This window comes from Mugil cephalus, chromosome 15, assembly GCF_022458985.1.
Source record: "Mugil cephalus isolate CIBA_MC_2020 chromosome 15, CIBA_Mcephalus_1.1, whole genome shotgun sequence".
NCBI classification, from domain to species: Eukaryota; Metazoa; Chordata; class Actinopteri; order Mugiliformes; family Mugilidae; genus Mugil; species Mugil cephalus.
The window spans coordinates 17,974,782-17,997,005 of record NC_061784.1 but is presented as its reverse complement, the minus strand read 5'-3'; the positions used below and the strand labels follow the sequence as shown (position 1 = coordinate 17,997,005).

The 22,224-nt window shown below is 41.2% G+C and overlaps 2 protein-coding genes across 2 annotated transcripts in view; both read left to right on the top strand.

Annotated features, from left to right (window-relative positions):
- The window catches only part of LOC125021006 (TLC domain-containing protein 3A-like), a 29,535-nt gene extending 21,265 nt beyond the window's left edge, over positions 1 to 8,270 (top strand). The window contains exon 5 of the mRNA XM_047606736.1: positions 530 to 8,270. Within this exon, the coding sequence (XP_047462692.1) occupies positions 530 to 835 (306 nt within the window). The 3' untranslated portion in view covers positions 836 to 8,270. The remainder of the gene's footprint in view (positions 1 to 529) is intronic.
- Positions 8,271 to 10,893: 2,623 nt separating this feature from the next.
- On the top strand, positions 10,894 to 22,192 carry LOC125021086 (smoothelin-like protein 2). The gene is made up of 14 exons (XM_047606923.1): positions 10,894 to 11,062; positions 11,195 to 12,026; positions 15,848 to 15,920; positions 16,008 to 16,118; positions 16,286 to 16,429; positions 17,026 to 17,181; positions 17,441 to 17,644; positions 17,749 to 17,895; positions 17,989 to 18,051; positions 18,162 to 18,219; positions 19,659 to 19,784; positions 19,866 to 19,980; positions 21,283 to 21,434; positions 21,726 to 22,192. The coding sequence occupies exons 2-14, from the start codon at positions 11,517 to 11,519 to the stop codon at positions 21,850 to 21,852; spliced, it is 1,986 nt and encodes a 661-aa protein (XP_047462879.1). The 5' UTR covers positions 10,894 to 11,062; positions 11,195 to 11,516; the 3' UTR covers positions 21,853 to 22,192.
- Positions 22,193 to 22,224: the final 32 nt, after the last annotated feature.

Here is a 22,224-nt window from a genome sequence, read left to right as displayed (position 1 = left end):
AAAACTGGTAGCAAATCCATCCGTTGCTTGTTAAAATAGTAATTTTGGTAATACTAGTAGAGTTCACGATGTTTTACAAGGGTAAAAGTTTCTGAAGCATGCAGTGTCCTGAAAATATCTGGTGTATGGGAAGATCTAGTGTAAAATGTGTTTTTATTGTTGCTCTATCTCATATTTTACCAAGAATCTTAATAAGAATTAACAAAATGCATGAATGTGAATAAAAAATGACCCTACTGCAGACACCAAGAGATTTAAAACTTACGCTTGAGCTACATTTATATGGAAATCTACTTGATGTGACAGAAACAAAATGTAAATGGGTCAGACTTTAATTTGCATGGTAAAACTTTTATTTCCTGATGAGGCTCAGACTGGGTGTCGCCACAGATTTCTCGATTCGCTTCCATCCAAGATCATTTTTCAGGCCGAGGACCCCCATTTGTTTCTGTTCTAAATCCTTTTCTTCATCCACATCCCTCCTTTTTCCCCCCATCCCTCCCTCCCTGTTTTTGGTCTCCCCCTCCAGATCAGCCTCCAGGAAAGCTGGGTGCACAAGGCCAACGGCGGCATGGTGCTGTTAACCTTCTTCATGTGCCGCATCGCCCTCTTCCCCTTCATGTACTGGGTGTACGGCCGCCACTATGGCATCCCCCTCTACATGGTGCCCTTCCACCTGTCGCTCTTGGCCAACCTGGGCAACTCGTGCATCCTGGCGCCGCAGGTCTACTGGTTCGTCCTGCTCTGCCGGAAGGGCTACCGCCTGTACCAGCGCAGCCGCAAGCCGAACTCGTCCCCCGCGGCCGCCGTCACCGATAATTCTAAGGAGGATTGATTTCCAAGTTTCCACGACTTCTCGCTCAAGCCGCACACTCAGCTACTAACGCAACTTCAACCCCCACCACTGTACTGCAGTACGCCAGGACTGCCTGCTCTTGTTCCACAACTCCTGGGCATTTTTCCGCACACTTTAACTCCTCTGTTACAATTCTGCTGCCTAAGTGGACGTCTCTACCACCGATCTAAATCTACTACTGAAGTCTTTTTTTTTTTTGTTTTTTTTTTTATTTAGTTTTTGATTTTTTATTATTTGGCTCTAGCCTGGATCTTGTTGAAGTGCTTACACTGTGTCTGTCTACATTTGCAACACTGAAGAATGGTCGTGTCCGGCTCGCTGCGAGTAAAATGTGGAGCACCAGAAACTAAAGAGGAGCTTCCTCGGAGAGACTTTATCTTATCTCTGACTCCTACTGTGTTTACAGCTGCTGCTGATTGGGAAGGTCTGTTACAGTGTGCGTGTCAAGTGGCTGTTATTATAGGCTATATTTAATTTTATGTTGTTTTCTTTTCTTTTTTTTTTTGTCGTTTTTGTTTTTTTTTCCTCGCTAAGAGTGATGTGTTCAGATAGTTGCTCTCCCTCTACCATCCATTCGCTGATCACACTGATAGACGGGGATTTTGGGGAGGGGGGGTGGGGGGGTGGGAATTTAAAAAAACGAAAACAAAAAAAAACAAACAAAAAAAAGTCACGCTCATCAACCTAAAAACAGCTACATTGTTAGCGCCGCATGTGATCAGATACACATCTGCATCAACTATCCCATATACCTCACAGTTTTTTGGCCTTTAAAACTAACAAGAAAAAACAAAAAAAACAAAAAAAAAAAAAAACAGGATTCAGTTTATCCCAAATGACTCACTCATCAACATTTGCTCTCATGTTGTGAATAGCTATAATGTGTGAAGCCATGATTGGATGACAAATGACCCGTCTGATAGAAGATAGAGCGCATTTAGACTAATTTACACCCGACTGGAAGGATTTGGATTTTTTGAGTTCCTGCTGTGTTAAGTGTGTTACTGTTTGTATGCGGGAGAGTTTCTTGAGCATTGAAGCCAGAGTTGATGCAGGGCAGCTTGGAGATGACACAGTAGACTATATAGGCGGTGGCTGGGGAGGGGGGGTGGGAATTGGGGGATGTAAATGTTGCGGTCAGTCAGATTTGCCTTCCAGACCACGGAGTTGTAACGTGGGATACGATAACGCTAAGGTGGATTTAAGGGTCAAATGGTTCCCAGATGAACTCAGGGCCAGAGTCGGAGCAATAAGATGAGCGAGCAGTAGCTCACCAGGGTAAACCTGGACCAACTATTTAAAATTTCACGCAGTTAATTACAACGACAACAACACACACACACACAAACACACACACACAACAAAAAATATCCCTGAATCTCCAAACATTTATGTGCTCTTGTGCGTTGCGTTGAATACACAGGGCTGTATATACTCACAGTTTTTAGAGATCATTGTTTTAGTTTCATTAGAAAACAAATAGCTTTTAAAAAATAAAAAGGAAAAAAAAAAGAAACGAAACCTAATGTATTTCTGGACCAGAGAGGACCATTTTTATCATGTAAATTCACAGCTGCATAGAGAAATTTATTTTAAAAGAAAATCTCCAACATTTTTTTTTTTTTTTTTTAATTATTTCTCTATATCGATAGAATTAGTAGTAGAAGTTGTTCATTTCAGTCGAATGCTGCAGGATAGTTTCATACACAGACACTGGATTATTTCTCTGATAATCATTCAGGCTTCGTAGTGATTATAGGAAAGCGTTAATGGCCTTTTCTTTGTTTTTTTTGTTTTGTTTTTGTTTTTTGTTTTTTCCCTTTGTCACGTCGAGTCAATCTATGCAAAAAAAAAAAAAAAAGAAGAAGCAAAGGCTACGGTGCATGTACACAACACTAATGTCAAGACATTAACAAAGTGATCCACGCCTCATAGGTGATGAAGGAATTTTATTTCTATCCTTATTCGATACGTGTACAGTCTTCACTACATATCATTACGCTTAGTCACGAAATTTGACGACCATGTTTTCGGTTGCACGTGGACATGTTTACAGCTGCGGCTCAGTTGACACATCGGACTGAGTGGCAACGGATTTGATAGGACTTTTTGCAGATCAGCTACGCTAATTAGCGTTTATTGAAGTAACGTGGCTAGCGGACAGTAGCTTCACGGTGAAGCAGTCGCCAGGAAACCAACTCGAACCTAAACATTGAAAACTTTGAAGGGAGTGAAGTTGGTCGCCCGAGCTCCCGGTGAAAGATCTTGGGGGGCGGGGCTTAATGGTCAGAAGAGTAATAGCGTTGTAGTGATACATGTCACCCGAGCTCTGATTGGTTGTAGGGTTTATTTAAGACACGCCCCAATAGTGAAGGATGGTTTTGTGTCATGATTGCTCTTTTCCTTCGTTTAGCTTTAAGTCAGATTTATTTAGCCTTTACTGTGAATGAAACATATTTATAACAGTCGCACAAACTGATACACAATAATTATCTTAAAAGTTTTGTACCTTCAGGAAATATTAGTCCCTGTGAGCCACCAGACCAAGTGCAGGGGATGTGTTTTGCTACTTCCGAATTCAGCTCGTGTCCCCGGGATCAAAGCGATAGGTCACTCTAGAATCACTGGGGGATTATTTTCACTTCATCAGGTTCAAATGGGACTTTTCATAAAACACGACAACGGCCTTGATTTGAGCGTGGGCTAAAAGGTGCTGAGTCTCGTTTGTTGGTAGACGGCCCGGTTTGCTGAGCAGCAGCAGCAGCAGCGTGAGGACGACGGAGCGCAGAGCGGATGAATGATGGGTTTGTTTGTCTGCTTTGGCCGGAGCCCAGGACGGCGCAGGCCTCTTTTTTTTGTCCGCGGCTGATCGGGACGCTGTTACTGGAAACATCCCACGCTCTTTTGTACTGCTTCTCTGTGTGTTGTCCTTCAGCTGAAATGTCCCACTCTGCTTCAATTTAATCGTGTTATCTCAACAGCTTGTTTTTAAAAACCTCCACTTTCACTTTGGTCAAACGTTATTTTATGCTATTTAAGATTAAAAGCTGCAGGTTGTTTCCTGTAATTCACTTCTTGTTGCCACTGTTTTCCTCCCTTCCCTTCCGCCTCATTGTCTCTGGTCTCTCCGACAGCCATCCCAGTCTCCTGGCTGGTGTAGAAAGGTGAAGGGAGAGTTAATAGGGCAGAATCCGCCCTCCCTCTGCTGCCATCTGTCGTCAGGATTATCCACTGCTTGTCCACTCAGCAGTTTGCAGCCTGTGCAACTGTGCATGTTTTTTGTTTTTGTTTTTTTTTCCCCCCGTACAATTTTTTTGATCTTGATGTTTGAAAATGTCTCGTTAAACAAAGTTCTAGTTGTGTCTTATTTTGGATGGGAAAAGCTTTTGAAATGGAGCATCATGACACACAATCATTTAAATACCCTCGGTCACTTATTTAATTTTCAAAAGTCACTACTAAAAAGTCGTGGCGAAGACTAGTCGGAGGAGATGAAGTCGATATATACAAGTTTAGACTGGCCAGGAAGAAATGAAGTCCCAAATGGCCCCCGTCTGCTCCGATTGGAGCTGGCTCCGCCCATGCATGTTTAAGCCGAGAGCTCTCATTGGACGCAAAATAAGTGTACGCCCTCTAGTGCAGGATCAGTCATCGACTTTTTGTCATTCACATAGAAACTTTGAGACAGTTTGATTTCGCGGGGACCTGAACAACAGCCCGTTATTACTTTTGAAATCATGGAACAAGTACAGAAAATACAACATTCCACTGTTTTCAACACCATCTTTTTTTTCTCAATTTCCCTTTTCGGTTGCGTTTATTTATTTCAGCGGCTAATTCTTTTATTTTTTCACGGCTGTGTGTTCAGACATCACATGGAATTTGTTCTCTTAAACTGTTTCAAAAGCCACAACTCGGAGTGAAACCAGAGTTTACTGTGCTTGTACCCCAACACAGTTCTTTGCTCTTTGCGACGTACAACAACTACGGGACGATAAGCCACATGACTTACATTGCTAGGACCATGGATCACTGCCTCATAAAATCATAGGAGAAATCATTATGGAAGCTTAAACGCACGAGGAGTACACATATCTATAAATATATATATATATATATATATCACTCGATAGATTTGTAATATAGGAAATCTTAAGTTCATCCTCTTTGCTCAGGGTTTGATGAAGTTTTATGAAATTGTGTGTATAGAGGTTTATTGTGAGATGATGAAACTGTGAGACTGATTCTGAAGATGACACGTAGAAGAGTATGCTGTTTCTTTTCTATATGATGTTTGTTTTGTTCATTTTTTTTTTCTTTTTTTTTTTTAAAGAAGCTTTGTTTCCTTATAGATTTGTCTTCTATTTACGCTTCCTGACACGGCTTTTGATACGTCAGCTTCTAAGGGTTGGTAAACCAAAGACCGTCAGGCACTTTAGTTAACAGTAACTGTAGTAATGTGAAGAGAATAATTTAATTTAAAATACTTTTGGACATGCTGTACATGATTTGTCTTAATGGCTAAGTTACCCACTTCACACTTTAAATCGTTACTACCCTCCAGTCACATCCTCTTCTTTGGTCCTTCGACGGTGACCAGTACTGGGATGTAGTTGAGGAAATACAGACATTCCTGTTGTTTAGTTTATCCTCCTCGAACGCACATCCCATGCTTATTCATATTAGCTTTATACTGATATCACTTTTGGAGACGTTAACACTAAAATCGTATAATTCCTATTCCTTGTACTTTTGTGACAGGATATTAATTTACTCTTGTGAAGCAAGTTCAATGGGAACATGGACACCAAAACTAACCCGGGCTGTGTTACGTCATGCTAGCGTTGTTTAGCTTAGGTCTACATCATGCTGTGAAATGGTCGGCTTCCTGCTAATGTTATTTCGAGTGGTTGTTCATTCCTTGCTAACATTTTAGCATCCGTGCTAATGCGTTTTCTTGCGAGTGATGTCAAGCTTTAGCAAAGGTTAGCATTGATCAATATTTGGCTGAACAAAGGTCTAACACTTCAGTGAAGGTCCACACTATTTAGCTGAATATTCTGCCTCTTGCTAACATTTGCTAGTGAACGTTCCCGTACTTGCCAACATTGTTTTGAATGAGGGAACACTCCATGCTAACATTTTAGCATAGGCCGACACTATTCCGCTGAATACTCTGCCTCTGGCAAACTTTGGATAACTCCGGTGCACTCCGAGGCTGTATTTGTTGAAGGAATTAAAGCTCCAAGCTAACATGTCTAACTGCTAACTTCCTGCTTAAGTGATCGTTCAAGCTGTGCTAACACTTGAGCATATTTTTATGTTGAACTTAGCCTAGCCCTTCATCACAGTATATGTTAGGTGATAGCATTGTCTATGCGAAGACTTAAGCAAAGGCCTTCACTATTTAGCTGAATATTTGCTAATGCTCTTGCTAACGTTGGCTTGTACCTTTGTTTTGTTGAGTGAAATCAAACTCAAAGGAAGCACTTTTACTTAAGACTGTAGCTATATGCTACACCTTATCATTTAAAGTGAATGTATGATAGATGCTAATATTTTAGCACACACGCACACTTTGTTGAGCTGTAGTCGTCTCCTCGCTAACATTATTTTGACTAAGGGTACAAGCCATGCTAACACCTTAGCATATTTTTCTGCTAAATACTGACACAATATGTCCATAGTGTTTATCCAACGCTATGGACAGTAGTAGTGAACTCCATGCTAACTCATTAGCACAGGCCTACGCTATTTGGTGGAATGAAAGTAAACTTGAGCCTTTTAGCATAAGCATATCAACGACTGGTCATCTTCTTGCTAACAAGAAGTGCATGAATGGGAGTACACACCATGCTATAAAACAAATTATTATACAGAACCATATGTTGACTGGCTGTCTGCTACATGCTAACACGCTTAATAGTAGCTTCAAGCTAACACTCAAATGCTGTGAGGTGTTGGGCTTCCATGCTAACACATTGGCATGATATATATATATAGTGTTATACAAATCCTCGCATTTAAACACCAGGGCAACACATTTTTGGTGTCTATGCTCCCACCATCTAAAGGGCAACGTGCTGCAGATTCTATTAATGAAAATTATGGAGTTTATTTTGCTCCCCGGGACACATTTTGTATAATTTTGCTGCTTTCTGTATTGTCACATATTCATTCAGGGATGGTCCCTCCTTTCTGGACAGTGCAGGATTTGGTCTGGATGTGGGGTTAAAAAAAAAAAAAAAAAAAGAAAGAAAATCTCTATATATATATATTGGTTTTAAACTAAAAAAAACAAAATGTGTTTAAATGCCACATTCACATCACGTTGGAGGAAAATAACCGTATGCTGGGTAAGGTGCGACTTCAGCATCAGCCAACAATATTCTGCTGCTTCTTCTGATGTGATGCGGATGTGGTATTTTGTCGTGCAGATTTTGGCTAGGCGAGGATTTTGAGCACTGCAAACGCTGGAGTTGCTGGGACTGATTTTGATCTGTGGACAGTGAACCAAACTTGGTCTCCAGTGCCTTGTGAAAAATCTATTTGTGATACCCACAAAACTCAGTATGAAAGAGCTAAGTTGGCAGGCAGTGTTTACAGGTTGTGGCTGTATTTATCGTATTTATTCTCATCCGTGCGCATCCTCAAGGAGACCTTTCGATCATTTTGGGAATCACAGCAATCATCAAGTCTCATAACTTATGTGTATTTAAAATGGGAAAAAAAAAAAAGAAAAAAAAATGTTTTAACTGCTTGAAACCATTTCAAACAAACTGTTGTGCTTTTATTGCTTGATTGAGAATTGATATTGTCATTTGATCCTGATAAAAAAAAAAAAAATTAAGGCTTTTCTATTGATATTTTGTAATATTTTATATTTTGAAGCATTTCATCGATAATTCAAATGATCACGCAGATCCCATAGTGTTGTTCGTCTAAAGGGATATGCGTCATTTGAGGCTGAGCCCTTTAAAGCATACGATGTGTTACAGGTTTGTATTTGTTTTGCGGTGTTTTCTGTTTTTTGATCTCATAATCCGTCAGTTTTAGGTGGAGGCCCTTGGAGATTTGAGTTTTTACTCTTGACCTGTTGTTCATATCGCTCACCGTTCCTTAAATGCAGCACCTTCACAACCTTTTAACACTCCCTGCCCCACATTATTTTTGATAGCGTTCTAATTTTTCATACATATATAAATATATATTAGATTTGATGCATCTTTCCTTTTTTTTGTAGCGTGACCCTTTTTTGAGGAAATTTCCTATCTGAAATGAGACTGGATTGTTTCATGTAATAATAATAATGATGATAATAATAATAATAATAATAAGAGGAGTTGTGTACAGTAGCTGCAACTTGTGAAATCAGAGCACCCCTTTAAAATTCAATAAATTTGATTTGATAGACTGTTTTGAACAAGTGTCTATTTTATTTACTCTGCTTCCATAAATGTGTCTCTGCACCTGTGTGGTTATAAAACACTGAATTTTTTTTTACTCTGTTGCATTAAGTGAGCGATATGATATATATATATATATATATATAAAAGTATTTACTCTGCAGAGAATTTAATCTAGTTTATATTGGAAATTGCTTCGCATTTAAACCCCGACTCCCCACTCGTGTTATGCTCATTGAATCCCTGAGTCACTCCAATGGAGGTACAAGTACAAAGTTAGTGTAGAGCTACGATACAAAGGCAGGTTTAAATAAACCAGGACTTTCCATTAATCAACCCTAAAGTAAAATTGTGAATTGCGTCCATCTCTCTCTTTCAATAACATAAAAAAAATCACAATTCTGTAATTATTGAACTGTTCATTTAAGTACCTTAAACCTGAGATATCAAACTAATTTAGTTCTGTTTGATTTCAGTAAGGCAGGACCAGTAATATATAACAGCATAATAATGATAAGATGTCTCCTTTTGTTTTAGTGCTAAGAAGAACATCATAAAGGTTTTATGAACCTGAAATTTGTTGAGGCCAATTTCGGCACATTGCTGCCCTCTGCTGTTTAGTTGTGGGTCTTACTGTTGTGTTACAACTGACAAACACAGTGCAACTCCCCCAGCAGACAAATGAGGACTAGGTGCCAATTTTACTGATGGATTACAGTTAATGTCTAATGTGTGTTATTTTCTCACTTTGCAAATTCATGCCACAGCCCAGATTTGTTTCTCTGGTCGGCCTATTCATATGTTTGGCACCACAACTTTTAACTATACACTTAAGAGCTGTTCCAACACTCTCTCCATGGCTATTTTTCATGGATGCAGCAGCGTTTTATTTTGTACACGTGTTTCAGTGCGTATGCTTGGTCATGCTTTCTGTACAGGTGTAATGTGAAGTTTTGGCCACCCAGGGGCACTGTTGACTCGAGAAGACAACTGAGGGTGAGCAGTTCAGCCAAGTAAGGTGCAATCGTAATTACAGCACACACTCACTGTGGCTTTGTTTAGATAAGAAGCTTTTGCAATGTCACTAGAGTTATTTCCGTTCAGCGTTGCATTCATTTTTCACCAAGATCTTGTACTGATGATGGGAGAGTCTGACCATCGTGTTAAGCCTCCTCCATCACATCCTAAAGATTCTCAATGGCGTTAAGGTCTGGACTCTGTGGCGGACAATCCACGTGTGAAAATGATGTCTCATGCCACTCTTTAATAGTGAATAACCTGGTCATTCAGTACATTCAGGTAGTCAGCTGACCTCATTCTTTGGGTATAATGTTGCTGAACCCAGACCTGACCATCTGCAGCTACCCCAGATCCTAGCACTGCCCCCACAGGCTGGTACAGTTCATACTAGACATGATGGGGGCATCACTTCATCTGCATTACTTCATACCCTGATGCCCCGTCACTCTGGAACAGGGTAAATCTGGACTCATCAGACCACATGCAAATTGCAAATTGAAGCCTTTTTTCCTGGTTAGCCTCACTGACTAGTGGTTTTCTTAAGGCTACACAGCTGTTCAGCTCCACTGAGTTCCCTTACATTGTACATGTGGTAATGCTCTTACTTTCACTATTAAACATGAGTTTTGCTGTTGTTTTTCTTCTATTTGATTCCACCAAACGTTTAAAGTGATAGCTGATCACGATCAATTGGATTTTTTTCCGACAGCATTTCTTCCTCAAAGACGATGTTTCCTCACTGTCAGTATCCAGTTTTTAATAATGCATTGGACAGTTCTTAACCCAACTTGAGGAGTTTCTGCTTCCTTAGATGTTTTCCCTCTTCTTTCCCTGTTTTCCCAGTGTACACGAGTAGTTTTAGACATGACGCAATCATTTGTCAATAGTCAAGTTGAAATAAAATAAATGAAATAACTATATATATTTGAAATATATATTATAAACCACTGAACAAACATGCTAGAATAATGTTCTATATTTTAGACATACAGTGTCACTAATTAACTGTCATTACATTGAAGGGAAACACTTGCGAACATGAACTCTAATTAAGTCTTGAAATTAATTTGAAATCTGAGGTGTACTTACTTTTGCAGGTCACAGATATGTAACATTGGCTCATTTTCCTGAATAAATCAAACTGTGTGTCTACGCTCAGGGAAAATCTGCAAATATTTTGAATAATTTTTATGCTGAAATGTCAAAAATGTGTTCAAAAACCTCTAGGTGGTAGTTTACACTGGTAGTTTCCTGTGATTGTATTCGGTCGTTGGGTGAGTGCAGGTCCTCTCTGCCTAAAATCGTGGCTTTGTAGTCACATTAATTAAGAGAAACGCTGATGCTTGGGAAGTGTTTTATACATTTTTTGACTAAAATGTTTATCATTTCTTTCTGTCAAATGATTAGTGTGAATTCCCCCTTGATGGTCAGTATGTTTTCATTCTCGTTAATTCATTTAGTTCAAGACAAACTGGTCTTTGTTATAAATTCACCAATCTCCCTCTTCAGAGTGGCTTCATTCAGGGTTCATGACAGCAAAGACAGACAAAAACACTTGAATAACTCAAGCCCCTCCTCCCATTTGATATTTTCCCACCCCCTTTATGTCCAAAAATACAGGGGCAAACTTGTTGCTCCCATGCTTAGGAGGCACAGATAGCTCAGACAAACACACTGAGCTGGGGCAGGTGGGGGGTAAGCGTCTCGCGGCGGTAGATGCACCACCGAGGAGGAAGGTGTAAGAAAATCGTCTGCCACTTCAACTGGATTCCTTTGAAAGGTTAGTTTGATCACTTCCTGGATCTCGTGCACGCCGAGCAAACTGATCTGCCCGTGAGCTCTTTTTCCAAGATATCATTGTGCATTGGTTTTCCACGGCTTATAAATAACGGCCTGCTCTTGCTTTGACCAGATGCGAGGAAAGAGAAAGAGAATACGCATGCTGAGAGGAGTCCTCCATGGAGCTTGACGGGACTTTAATGAGTTGCTGCCAAGGAATCTCTCAGCAACCCCGGGTCATCCTTTAAAGCTCTATTGCAGCTTTACTGGGAAACTGGCATGGAAGATGGCAGATACCTTTGAAACATTTTATAGAAGGAAGTAGAGGAAGTGCCGAATTATTTTGTCAAGAACTCAACTTATTTTAGGGACGTGTACCAGAAAACAAAAAGACAGACGACGCAAAGTTGACTTCAGTGTTGAGTTGGTGGTGAGTGTTGCAGAAGAAGAACGACATGGATGAAGCTACAGAGGGGGTTCAGGAAGGAATGGTGAGCGAGGCTCTTGTTCAGTTCGAGGCCACGTTGCAAGCCGCCGTGAGGGAGGTCCACGTGGACGTGAGCGCCTTCAAACAGCGCATCGAGCAAAGGATCGAGGAGCTGTGCACCTCCAACGGACCCTTGGCCGAGGCGGTGACCAGGCTGCAGGATGAGAACCAGCAGCTCCGGGCGAAGCTGGACGCCCTCGGCCGCCTCGTGGAGAGTCTCGCCGGGGTGAAGATCGAGAGGAGCCCCGGTGAAGTGAAGGGGAAGAGCGCGGAGGAGCGAATAGAGAACGGCCATGTGCAGATCCAGTCTAAGGGCCAGGAGGACCAGAAGGGTCTGGTCAACTCCGGGGGATCGGAAAACAGCCACACGGCTTCAACGGGCGCTGAACCATCGGGGTCGAGTGGAGGATTGAGCCATGCAGCTGCTCCCAACCACACCCCTCCTCCGTGGAGAACAAAGAGACATGCCGAGATTAATGTGAGTATTGATATGTTTTCTGCATTACTTTACAAGGGAATGCTTTGTTGGGGGGTGTGCTTCTCCAAGGAAAAGCGGAATCAGGTCAAACATTCAAGGAATTCATGAGTTTGTGAGTGTTAAAAGCTTATCAGACACTAAAACGCTTGGATTTAATGGAGCTAAAAAGTAGAAAATGTAAGTATCCTTAGTAAATAATGAGCAGGAGAATCGTGCATGTCTTTGTTTGGCTCATGCAGTCTCTTGAGGGATCTTGTTCAATTCGACTGAAGTCGTATCACTTCTCCAGAACCTTGCATCGTACCCAACTCTCACTGCCAATCATCTTTTTTTAGGTAGCTTACATTTATGCAAACAAGATTAAACGCCCCATGTCAGGCATCCGGACAATGAACGAACGCTCTGTGCTTGATCCGTCCACATGTCATCGCAGATCCCTGCAGCATCCCTCCAGAAACGGACTGTACACTATTCAAACCCCCAGTGGTGTCATGAAAGCTGCTACTTTCCTGCTGGGCCAAAAAACCCTTCAAGAGATCAGACGTGCTTTACGAACCAAGCCTACCTGATCTCCACGTTGGATCTGAGTCTGGCCCTGACGGCTCTTCAGTAAGCTTGTGCACTTTATCTTTAATTTCTGACTCCCACGTATGCATCGCATCCCCTTTAAAAATGACGCCACCGTTCTGTTTATACCTTTTTAAAAACCAACACAAACACACACATACTGCCTCCCCTGCCCCTCCCGGCCTCAGACCTCTTCTGCTCATGCTCTGCTTTTATAACAGTAGGTCCTCCAAAGGGCACATGTATTTTTGGGTCGGAGATTGCGGGTGAGCTGCAGCTCTTCTGCTTCTGCAGGCTCTTCAACAAGGCTCTTCCTTATCTCGAGCACACGCGTCACCTGCACCCGCGAACGGAGGCACGAACACACGCAAGGAATTTAAGTTCTAAAACTCCACGGTCCAGGATGTGGTGGACAGGGTGACAAACACGGGCAGTATTTAAGGGTGTACGCTCCTAAGGGGGCCGTCAGCACACATATCAAGTGACGTAACTCCCATGCACACTCCAAAGACAGGTATATAAATAAATCCCTGTTCCATAATCGCTCAGGAATCTTGGCTTCATGGCCAGTCCAGGTTTCAAGTCCCTCTCTCTAATGGAAAGTTGAATTGCGTCTATGTTCCTGTCAGATAAAACCCCCCAGCACGCACCCTGAGATGGACAACCAGCTGCCCTGTCGAAACACACGGCCTGCCAGCATTCCTCTCCAGTGAAGTCACCCGGTCTTTTCCCAACGATCAGCACCCCCGACTCCGACGGGTTCGACCCCCTCCTCTCCACTGAGATAAAAATCTGAATCATCGTTTTCAGATTCAAACTCCGCCCCAGCCTCCCAATCGGTTTTCAGTTCTCCATCACTTTTCCACCAAGTGCAGTTCCACGGACGAGACACTGTCCTCCAAGTGTCCATGTACGTCCCTTGTAAATAATGATTGGGATTTGTCCCGATAGAAGCCTGAAGCCAAGTTCCTTGATGGCTAATGGTCACCAGAAAGTATTTTCTGACAGCAAACATGAATAAAAGTGAGACCTACTTACAATGAAATCATTCTGCTAGTTGACATTGGCTGGGTAACACTTTCTATATTTCAGAGTGAAACGAGCAGAACATAAAAGTATTCCTATGGCTGTAGCTAGCCCTTCTTCTCTCCCTGCTAGCAATTTAAAAATATAAATTATACATCCGCTACTCCATCTGGCTTCACCCGATCCACCAAGCCTCTTATCAGCAGTGCGAATTTGGTGGAAGGAACCAAAATTGTGGCTATTTTGCACCTAGCTCACAAGTTTTGAATTACTTTTGAATTTACTTGGAGTGAGTTGTTAACAGATAACCTACCATGAGTCATAAGCAAAAAATAATAATAATAATAAAAAAATAATAATAATATTAATAATAATAATAATAATTAATTGATTGATGAAGTGATTACCAGATCACGGACTTCCACTTCCAGTTTTTTGACGAGAAGATATTTTCGCGCATTTGTGGAAGGCGTAGATAGGGCGCTCCTATTTCACCTGGCAACGACAGCTACTATTTTCTGATTGGCTGACTGGCCGCTGACATTTCGTGATTGGCTGATTGGTTGCTGATATTTTCTGATTGGTCGCTGATTGACGCAGAGCATCCTGCCTTAGCCTCATGTATTCATAGATTACTTATATCTTTTAACATCTATATGCGGGGAGTTTTATCATTTTTCGACGTGAGAGCGTGTGAACTTATTGAAATTAATGCGTGAGACGAATTTCACTCAAAAGTCCATGGCTATTGCTGCTAAGCTAGCTAGCTTCGTTTTTTCCTCCATGCATAAACATGATACACACATGCTCACAACATTTTAGGTTTTAATTGGTATTAATGCAGTAAATTGACTAAGGGTGGACTATTTACAATTACAGTTTCATTTATTTTGACTTATTTATTCACAGTTAAACATATTTAAACTGCTATGTCTGTGATGTCCATAGTGGTGGGACTGGCTACCGTAATATCGTAGTCTGTGCGCAACATTTTTTTTTTGTTCATAAAAAGCTAAAAGCTATAAAGCCTGTCTATAGACTGTCCCCAGAAATCAGGTACGTCTGGTCACCCTAAAAAAAACCCAAATAATCTTCTTTTTTTTGGCCTTAAATCCTCTTGTTCTGCAGCTTCTTTTTTAGGACCTTTCCATCTTCACTACGTCTCGCAGTGACGCAGTCGCTCCATGTCTGTTTAGAAGCGCTTAACTGAAAACGGTCCAGTCTGAAACAGTGTCTCGTGGCGCAGCGTTTCCAGACGCTATCTGATATGAACCGGTGTACCACCCAGCCCTATTTAAGGTGTCTAGAAGTTCTCTGGTTGGACTTTTTGCAGGAAATTAAGAGCTGATTAATAGGCGTGTTTGTTAAGGCCTCGTCTATAGTGGAACAGACCCCGTGACCGAAGCTTGTCAGTGTCCAGCCAAAATAAATTTCTGAGAAAGACTCAAATGGATGTGGAGGTAAGCCCAGCCAGAGGTTGAGGGGATTAGCAGGGTCAGACAGTCCGTCTATGATATGATATCCCACAGGAGCTACCGTGGAGCCCACAGATCACCGTGGTGCTAATCTCCCTCCTGACGACTAGTTGACGGACCGGCTGAAATGATGTCTCTGGAAATCACAACATTGAAGGACTGGATGAGGCCTCACATGCTCAGGCCCCCTTTTTTTTTGAACCACTCCAGCTAACTCCCTGATTTCCAAAGCATCCATTTGGGGCTATATCGGGACGTAAGAAGAGTGCAGCGGAAACTCTTGCAAAGTGGCTGATTGCAAAATCTAAAAAAAGGCTGCGTCTCTCTCACTCTCTCTCGGTGGGAACGTAGGTTTGTTGGCCACAGCTGTCATTAAAGGAGGAGCTGTCAGCTGCAAACAGCTGAAGATCACACATGGGGAGAAGCGAGCGCACAGACAGACTTACTGTGGATAATAATAATAATTTTAGCTCCGCAGCAAGGCGGCTGTCGGAGGAACAAAAGAAAACAAAATCTTTGTTTATTGTGGGCGATACAGATGGAAAAGTGATGTTGCTAAGTGTACAAATAGACCTGTTTCCAACTCAGCAAACAAACAGCAAATGAAATGAGATTCCTCATTTAAGCTGGGTACATTACTCCTCAATCGTTTGTCTCGGGGATGGTCAAACTTATCGACCTCTCTTTTTTTGAGGTCATGGTCACGAAGACTTAAATTATAGAATTTCACATTTTGTATTCTTCCCTGAACAGAGCACTGATACAAAAGAGGAGAAAAATGTTGCCCACTTGGCCTCAGCTGCAAAAGAGAATCACAAACATCAAGGTATGAACACAGCTTACCCCTCCCTGCACCCTCCCCAGTTCTTTACGAGTTGCTTCACTGGCCGACTTTCATTTTCTTTATTCACAGACGACTCATCGCTAGACTCTGACGTACCTGCTCCCCAGTCCCACTGGCCCCTGACCGCCGCCACCAAACCAATCCCAGAGTCTGCTGCCATGGAGACCCCCAGTGTGCCTGGTCGGTCCTAGTTTAATAGAAATACCTGCTAGATGACTTTAAAGAAGACAATTAGTGTGTTATTCTGGTTATTATATTATATTATATTATATTATATTATATTATATTATATTATATAGAATGCCACCATGGCAGTTTGCTGAAAGTCTGTATTTGTCCCCTGTCAGACCAGGAAGTGTCAGGTCTTCTGACCAAACCCCATCTTCCTCTCACCGCAATGACAAAATCCAGCTCAGAAGCTCCAGCCGCTCCTCAGTCTCCTGCAACAAAAGAAGCTTCATTAAAGTCAGTGGAGTCTCCTGCTCAGTGCGGTGAGTGATTTTCTGTCGCTTGAGGCCCCGTTTACACTTAGCATTGACATCCATCCTAGCCAACATCCGCGACTAGAGCTCCCCCTAGTGACTGCCTGCGGTCATAAGTCATAAGCTCCACCTCCTCTGTGTTAGTGGGTGGGACTTGAGCCGAACTAAACACTAAAATACACGTCAAATATAGTTTTCAAGGATTATTTCTGTCATTTTAGGTATAATAATATTATATTTAGTTATTTGACGCTATAGAAACAGGATGTGACATCATGATGACTACAAGTTGCTATGCCAACCACTCCATGATCCGTGAGAGTTGGAAAACAAACTTGCAAGATGGCGCCTTCCTTTTCCCCATTAGTAAACTGGTGAGAGTTTGGCAAGTATAAGGAAGTGCGTTGTACATATTTATATACAGTCTATGCTGGGAACACACAATAACACACACACATAACACAGTTATGTCAGTTTTTCTTCATTCATCCTGAAAAAAATACTTTCCCACTATTAGAAACAATTACCTATAAATTAACAGGCACTAAAGTCGTTCACAATGACTATTTTGACTGCACTTTTTATCCAGATTCTCTGTTTTTCAGATGTTGGTGAACCTCAGCCTCATCTTCCCGTCACTGCCATGACAACTAAGGCCAGTTCAGAGGGAGGAGTTCATGCTGCCAGACCTGCTCAGTCTCCAGCTTCAACACCTAGAGCTGCCACTCTGTCTGCAGCTGCTGAGGCATCTTTTCTAAGAGGTAACTCCTTAGGTTTGTGTGTGCAGGTTATTTTCTCTTGTAGAGGATTGAACTGTTTCTATCTGCAGTTTTTACAAGTAATAAATTATCTAATGATGCATCTTCTCCTCATTAATGATGTTCTCGCTGAGGAAGTAGCGAGCTTGTCCACCCCTGTCCAGCTTGTGCTTAGTCACAAAGCCTCCACACTTCATTATTTCCACTCCATCTGCTCTGGATTCTTTCTACTCATCATACCGTTTCATCCTCGCCTGTGCAGGTATGTCTGCAGCAAAAGAGCTGAGTTCCCAGGTATCCCAGGAACAGTCAGCCTCCGTATCCCAGACTTTGCCCCATCCTGCCCCCACAGCTGTAACTAGGGGCAGCTCAGAGGCTCCTGCTGCGTCTAAATCTGACCCAGCGCCGAACCCTTTGGTGCCAGAATCACCGACGATGAGGCGAGCCGATTATCCGTTTAGACGTGGTGCGTTCATTGCTACAACGCCGCCGTTATTGTTTGGTTTTTTAACATTCTTAACATCGTGCGTAAATTGCTAAAATGTGTTCTTTATTTCTCCTCTTCTCAAGACATAAACGAACCCAAGCCCCATTTGCCTCTTTCTGCCATATCCAAACCCAACACAGACCCCACATCGCCTTCTTCGGCTCAGCCTCCCACCGGTCCGGCTTCCCAGGAGTCTGCTCTAAAACCTGGGGAATATCCCTTTAAACGGGGTACGTTTGATATGATGTGGTAATCGTTCTTTATGCATTTATGTATTTTTTTATGTTCCTTACTTTGTCGCTGTGTTCCTTTCATCAATACAGTACCAATTCTCAAGACACCCAGTCCCAGTTTAAAGAGAAGCGTGAGCTTTCCTCAGTCTGCAGGTGCAGTTACAAGAAAATCTCCATTGCACCTACTTATAATTTAACTAAAAACACTTTTAAATGTTGCTTTATTGTCTTGTGTTTGAGTTTCTTTAATCGTCTCTTTACAGAAAAACTGCTGCCCTCCAAATCAATCATAAAATCTGGCTTCTCGCCTAATTTGGACAAGTAAGTTGTGGCCTTGTTTTGTAACACTGAGCTAATTTAAAGCGACGGTCGCCAACATTTCAGCCATGTTCGTACCTATAGTTACAGCAAATGTGGTTTTGGTCATACAGAATTCTGGGGGCAGTTAAGTTGTGTTCAGGCAAAGACTGTTTGTGCTGCCAACTCCTAGGTACAATGAAAGCAGCTGGTTACCTCTCTGTTGGAGCCTTCATCTAACAGCTCACTGTGACTGTGGTTGATCTGCTCTGAAACAAACTAAGCACTAAGCTCACTGACCAACACGTTGCATTTCCTGTGACTGCTTCGTCGTAAAAGTCAGTCAATTTGTCGCCAGTTCGTTGCTATCATCCTGTGACAGTTTAGTGTTTTACTGGCAGATATCTGCTTATAAAGGGTATGCATGTGACATCACAGCTAGCGGCCGTCTCCATGGTTACGGCCACTGAGTGGCAAAAGGTGACAGATGAGCATGGAGATCAGCAGCATTAGTTCGAATCACAGGCTTTAATAGCGTCTAAACTGTAAAATTATTTTAAATGAAGGTGAAGAGCTGATTGACTGCACCAACAGATTTGAAAAGCAGTCAGAGATATATTTTTACAGATATCTACCAAAGAAAAGAGAAGTAAATAGATCCCTGCATTAGAAGAAACAACTGGGGTCCAGGCACCGAAAACCTGGTATTGTGTTTCACATTTAGTGTCAGGTAATATTAATTTATGTAAGTTACTTCTTAAGCTACATCTTGGAGGGCTGTTAGATAAGTTTGTCGATGTTGTTATTTTATCGTAGTTATGGCCGACAGTAACTATTTCAGTTCCAACAATAAATAACAATAAACAGAATATTTGTGATCACTCCTCGTCATCTTTTTAACATCTGGTCGGACGCTAAAGTATTGTATGGCTAACATTACTTCCCAGTAAAGCCCTTAGCGTTAGCATCTTTTATTTAGCTAAATTTATCATAACTGAAATGAACTAAAACTTAAATTAACTTAAACTGAGGCTAATCCATTTTTTCAATCCATGCTAGTTCGTATGGATCATTGTCGAGTCCAATTGTCCTTAATTTGATCTGATAATCCACATTTTTCCCAGTGTCACTGTATTTACCGCTATATTTCACCATGTTTTTTCCTCTCGGGGGGTGTGGCTCCGGCCGGTAGTGACATCAATGCATACCCTCTATAGAGATTACCTGAGCAGTAACTAAATACAAGTAACCTTTGTTGTTTTCACTGATATCCAGTTCTCAATTATGAAAATATCAAATTATTGTTAGTTTAGTATTAGTATTAGTTTTCATCTGTGGTTCTTATACTAATCTAATCTGTTCCCTTATCCCCTTATTTAAATGAAAATCCTCCTTAAATTTATTGTCAGTCTGATGCTTATATTGGCTAAAACTCACGTTGTCAGCCTGCTGTTTCCCTCCAGGCGAGCGAACAAGTCGGGGGGACTCGATATCAAACAGGATCTGATGAAATCACAAACACTCCCACGCTCCAACGGGGCTCAAGCCAAACGGGCGCTGTTTGAAAGGATGAACTCAGAGCCTACAAAGTGAGTGTCGTTGAAATGTCATCCATCACTCTTAAATATGAAACCCCCTCCTGACAAACAGTTGAATTTCTCACACACTAGGCCGAAGGACTCCAAGCCTAAACTGAAGCGCTCTCAGAGTTTTGGGGTGTCCAGCGCCAGTGGGATCAAACAGATTTTGTTGGAGTGGTGTCGCTCAAAAACCATCGGTTATCAGGTACGACATCGAGACCTGAACTTAGGTTATATCTGGTCTAGTTGTTCGGGAGCTAAATATCTTTAGTAAACAAAAATTTGTCTTTTTTGTGAACTTCTCATCAATATTTTCTACATATTTAGTTCCATGATGACTAGTTGAACACAAAAATCTTCTACGATTCTAAAGAATTCAGAGGAGCTGCAACCACTTAATTAAATGCATTATCGCAGCTGACTCAATATTTTTGGTACTAAGATCAACTTAATATTATGTGTAGTCTAAATTGATATTTCTGCATCACTTGGCTTTGAACTGGTTTCAAGTTCTGGTAACTTTATAAAATTGACTTGATGAATCAGTATTTTGACTCAGTAGTGCCACTCTAAAAATGAATCATTTGGCTCAATGAAAAAAATCAACGCAACAATTTCCATTAGTCTTTTTGAGTTCTGACAACTTCTCATGAAATAACTTTTAACCAGCAGACTATACTGAGTTACGAGTATTATCTTTTGTGACTGTGTGAGCGAATTAATAATGTATTCAATGTAAAGTGTCTATGATAAAGTGTCTATATAAAACTGACGCATTATTAAAATTATCAATGAGAACAACTTAATTTTAAAATGCAGGTAAACTTAATAAAACTATGTTTATAACATTGATATTTCTAAAGATTTCTTTTCAATAATGTCAAGAAACTATTTGGAACATCTTTATTTTTATCAATTATAAACTATATTAAGCAGGTCATAATTAAAAAAACACTGTTGATTGTAAAAGAAAAGAAAATTCCCGTAGCTCAGTATAGTTTGTTGGTTAAAAGTAATTTCATGTGAAGTTGTCAGAACTCAAAAAGACTAATGGAAATTGTTACGTTGATTTTCTTTGATCTCTTTTTAGAATGTATATTATAGGTCTTCAACAGGGGGACAGCGACCCCTATGGGGTCCACGTAGGCACTGCAGGGAGGTCGCAAAATCTTTGCTTGATTAGCCAATTTTTATATATATTTTTTTCAAATTTCTTTAACATGAGCTTTATATGTAATATAAAATGATGATAATAATAATGTATATTTATAAATAGCACTAGGCAGAGTTTAATATAGAACACATATAGTTGGTAGGGGGTCCCTACTTAAACTCTCCATCAGCTTGGGCTGAAAAACATTGATGACCCCTGGTGTTTATAATTAAATTTTCCATAGCCCAATAGTTTTAGTGGGTGTAACAGCTTTGCTTTGTGTGTCAACATTAAATAAACAAGGTAAAGTTGAGTTGAGTTGAGTAAATGACACAGTGTTTTTCTTTATCCCAGAACATAGACATCCAGAACTTCTCGTCCAGCTGGAGCGATGGGATGGCGTTCTGCGCCCTGGTCCACTCTTTCTTCCCTCTGGAGTTTGATTACAACACTCTGGAGCCTGGGAACCGCAAACACAACTTAGAGCTGGCCTTCACCACCGCAGAGTAAGCTCGGTTTTCAGACTTTTTAGGAAAGTTGAAACTCTATCCCTCAGTACAAGGAATTCCTTAAATTTAACCCCGATGTTCATTTGAGTGCAGACAAATACAAATGAAGCCATGCTAGTGTGTGTGTGTGCGAACACTTACAAAACCAAAGTATGGCTAAAACCGATGTGAAACTTTTGAAGTTCTACAGTCTCTGTTTTTATTTCTCTGGAAATACACAAATACACAATTCCACTGCTTCATGTTCTGTTCACTTTTATTTCCTTTATTGTGTCTTTTGTGTTTCAGGGAGCAGGCCGACTGTCTGCGTCTGATCGAGGTGGACGACATGATGGACATGGGGGACAAGCCGGACCCCATGTGTGTGTTTACATACGTCCAGTCCCTCTACAACCACCTGAAGAAGTTCGAATAACTCTGTATCAGAGCGGATTAAACTGCCTGGGTGTCGTGTTAACGCTTTGAACGAGGAGCCCACGTCGGTTTTCTCTTTCATTCACCGGCTTCCCACAATTTCTTTCACCTTTGTAGAGGACTTCTTCACCTGCAGTTGTGTTGTTGAGGTGTGTGGCTAAAATGTTTTTATTTTGCAAAATGAAAGTTAGCGTTTGTGTAGCTCTCAAATTCAAATCAATAATACTGTCATAATAAAAGCAAGATCGTTTCTGTTGATCTGTCGGTGTCTGAGGACATGAGCAGTCCATGAGTGTAAGTGTAGCAGTATATATAATTTATTTATTAAAACATTATGTGCATGAATGTGTATCATTCTTAAGACGTGCAACAT

Excerpts from the sequence above, each read along its gene's own strand:
- LOC125021086 (XM_047606923.1), top strand. The coding sequence starts at position 11,517 with ATGGATGAAGCTACAGAGGGGGTTCAGGAAGGAATGGTGAGCGAGGCT. Across the intron at positions 17,182-17,440 it reads TGAGGCATCTTTTCTAAGAG|GTATGTCTGCAGCAAAAGAG; the intron begins GTAACTCCTTAG and ends TCGCCTGTGCAG. Across the intron at positions 17,896-17,988 it reads GGAATATCCCTTTAAACGGG|TACCAATTCTCAAGACACCC; the intron begins GTACGTTTGATA and ends TCATCAATACAG.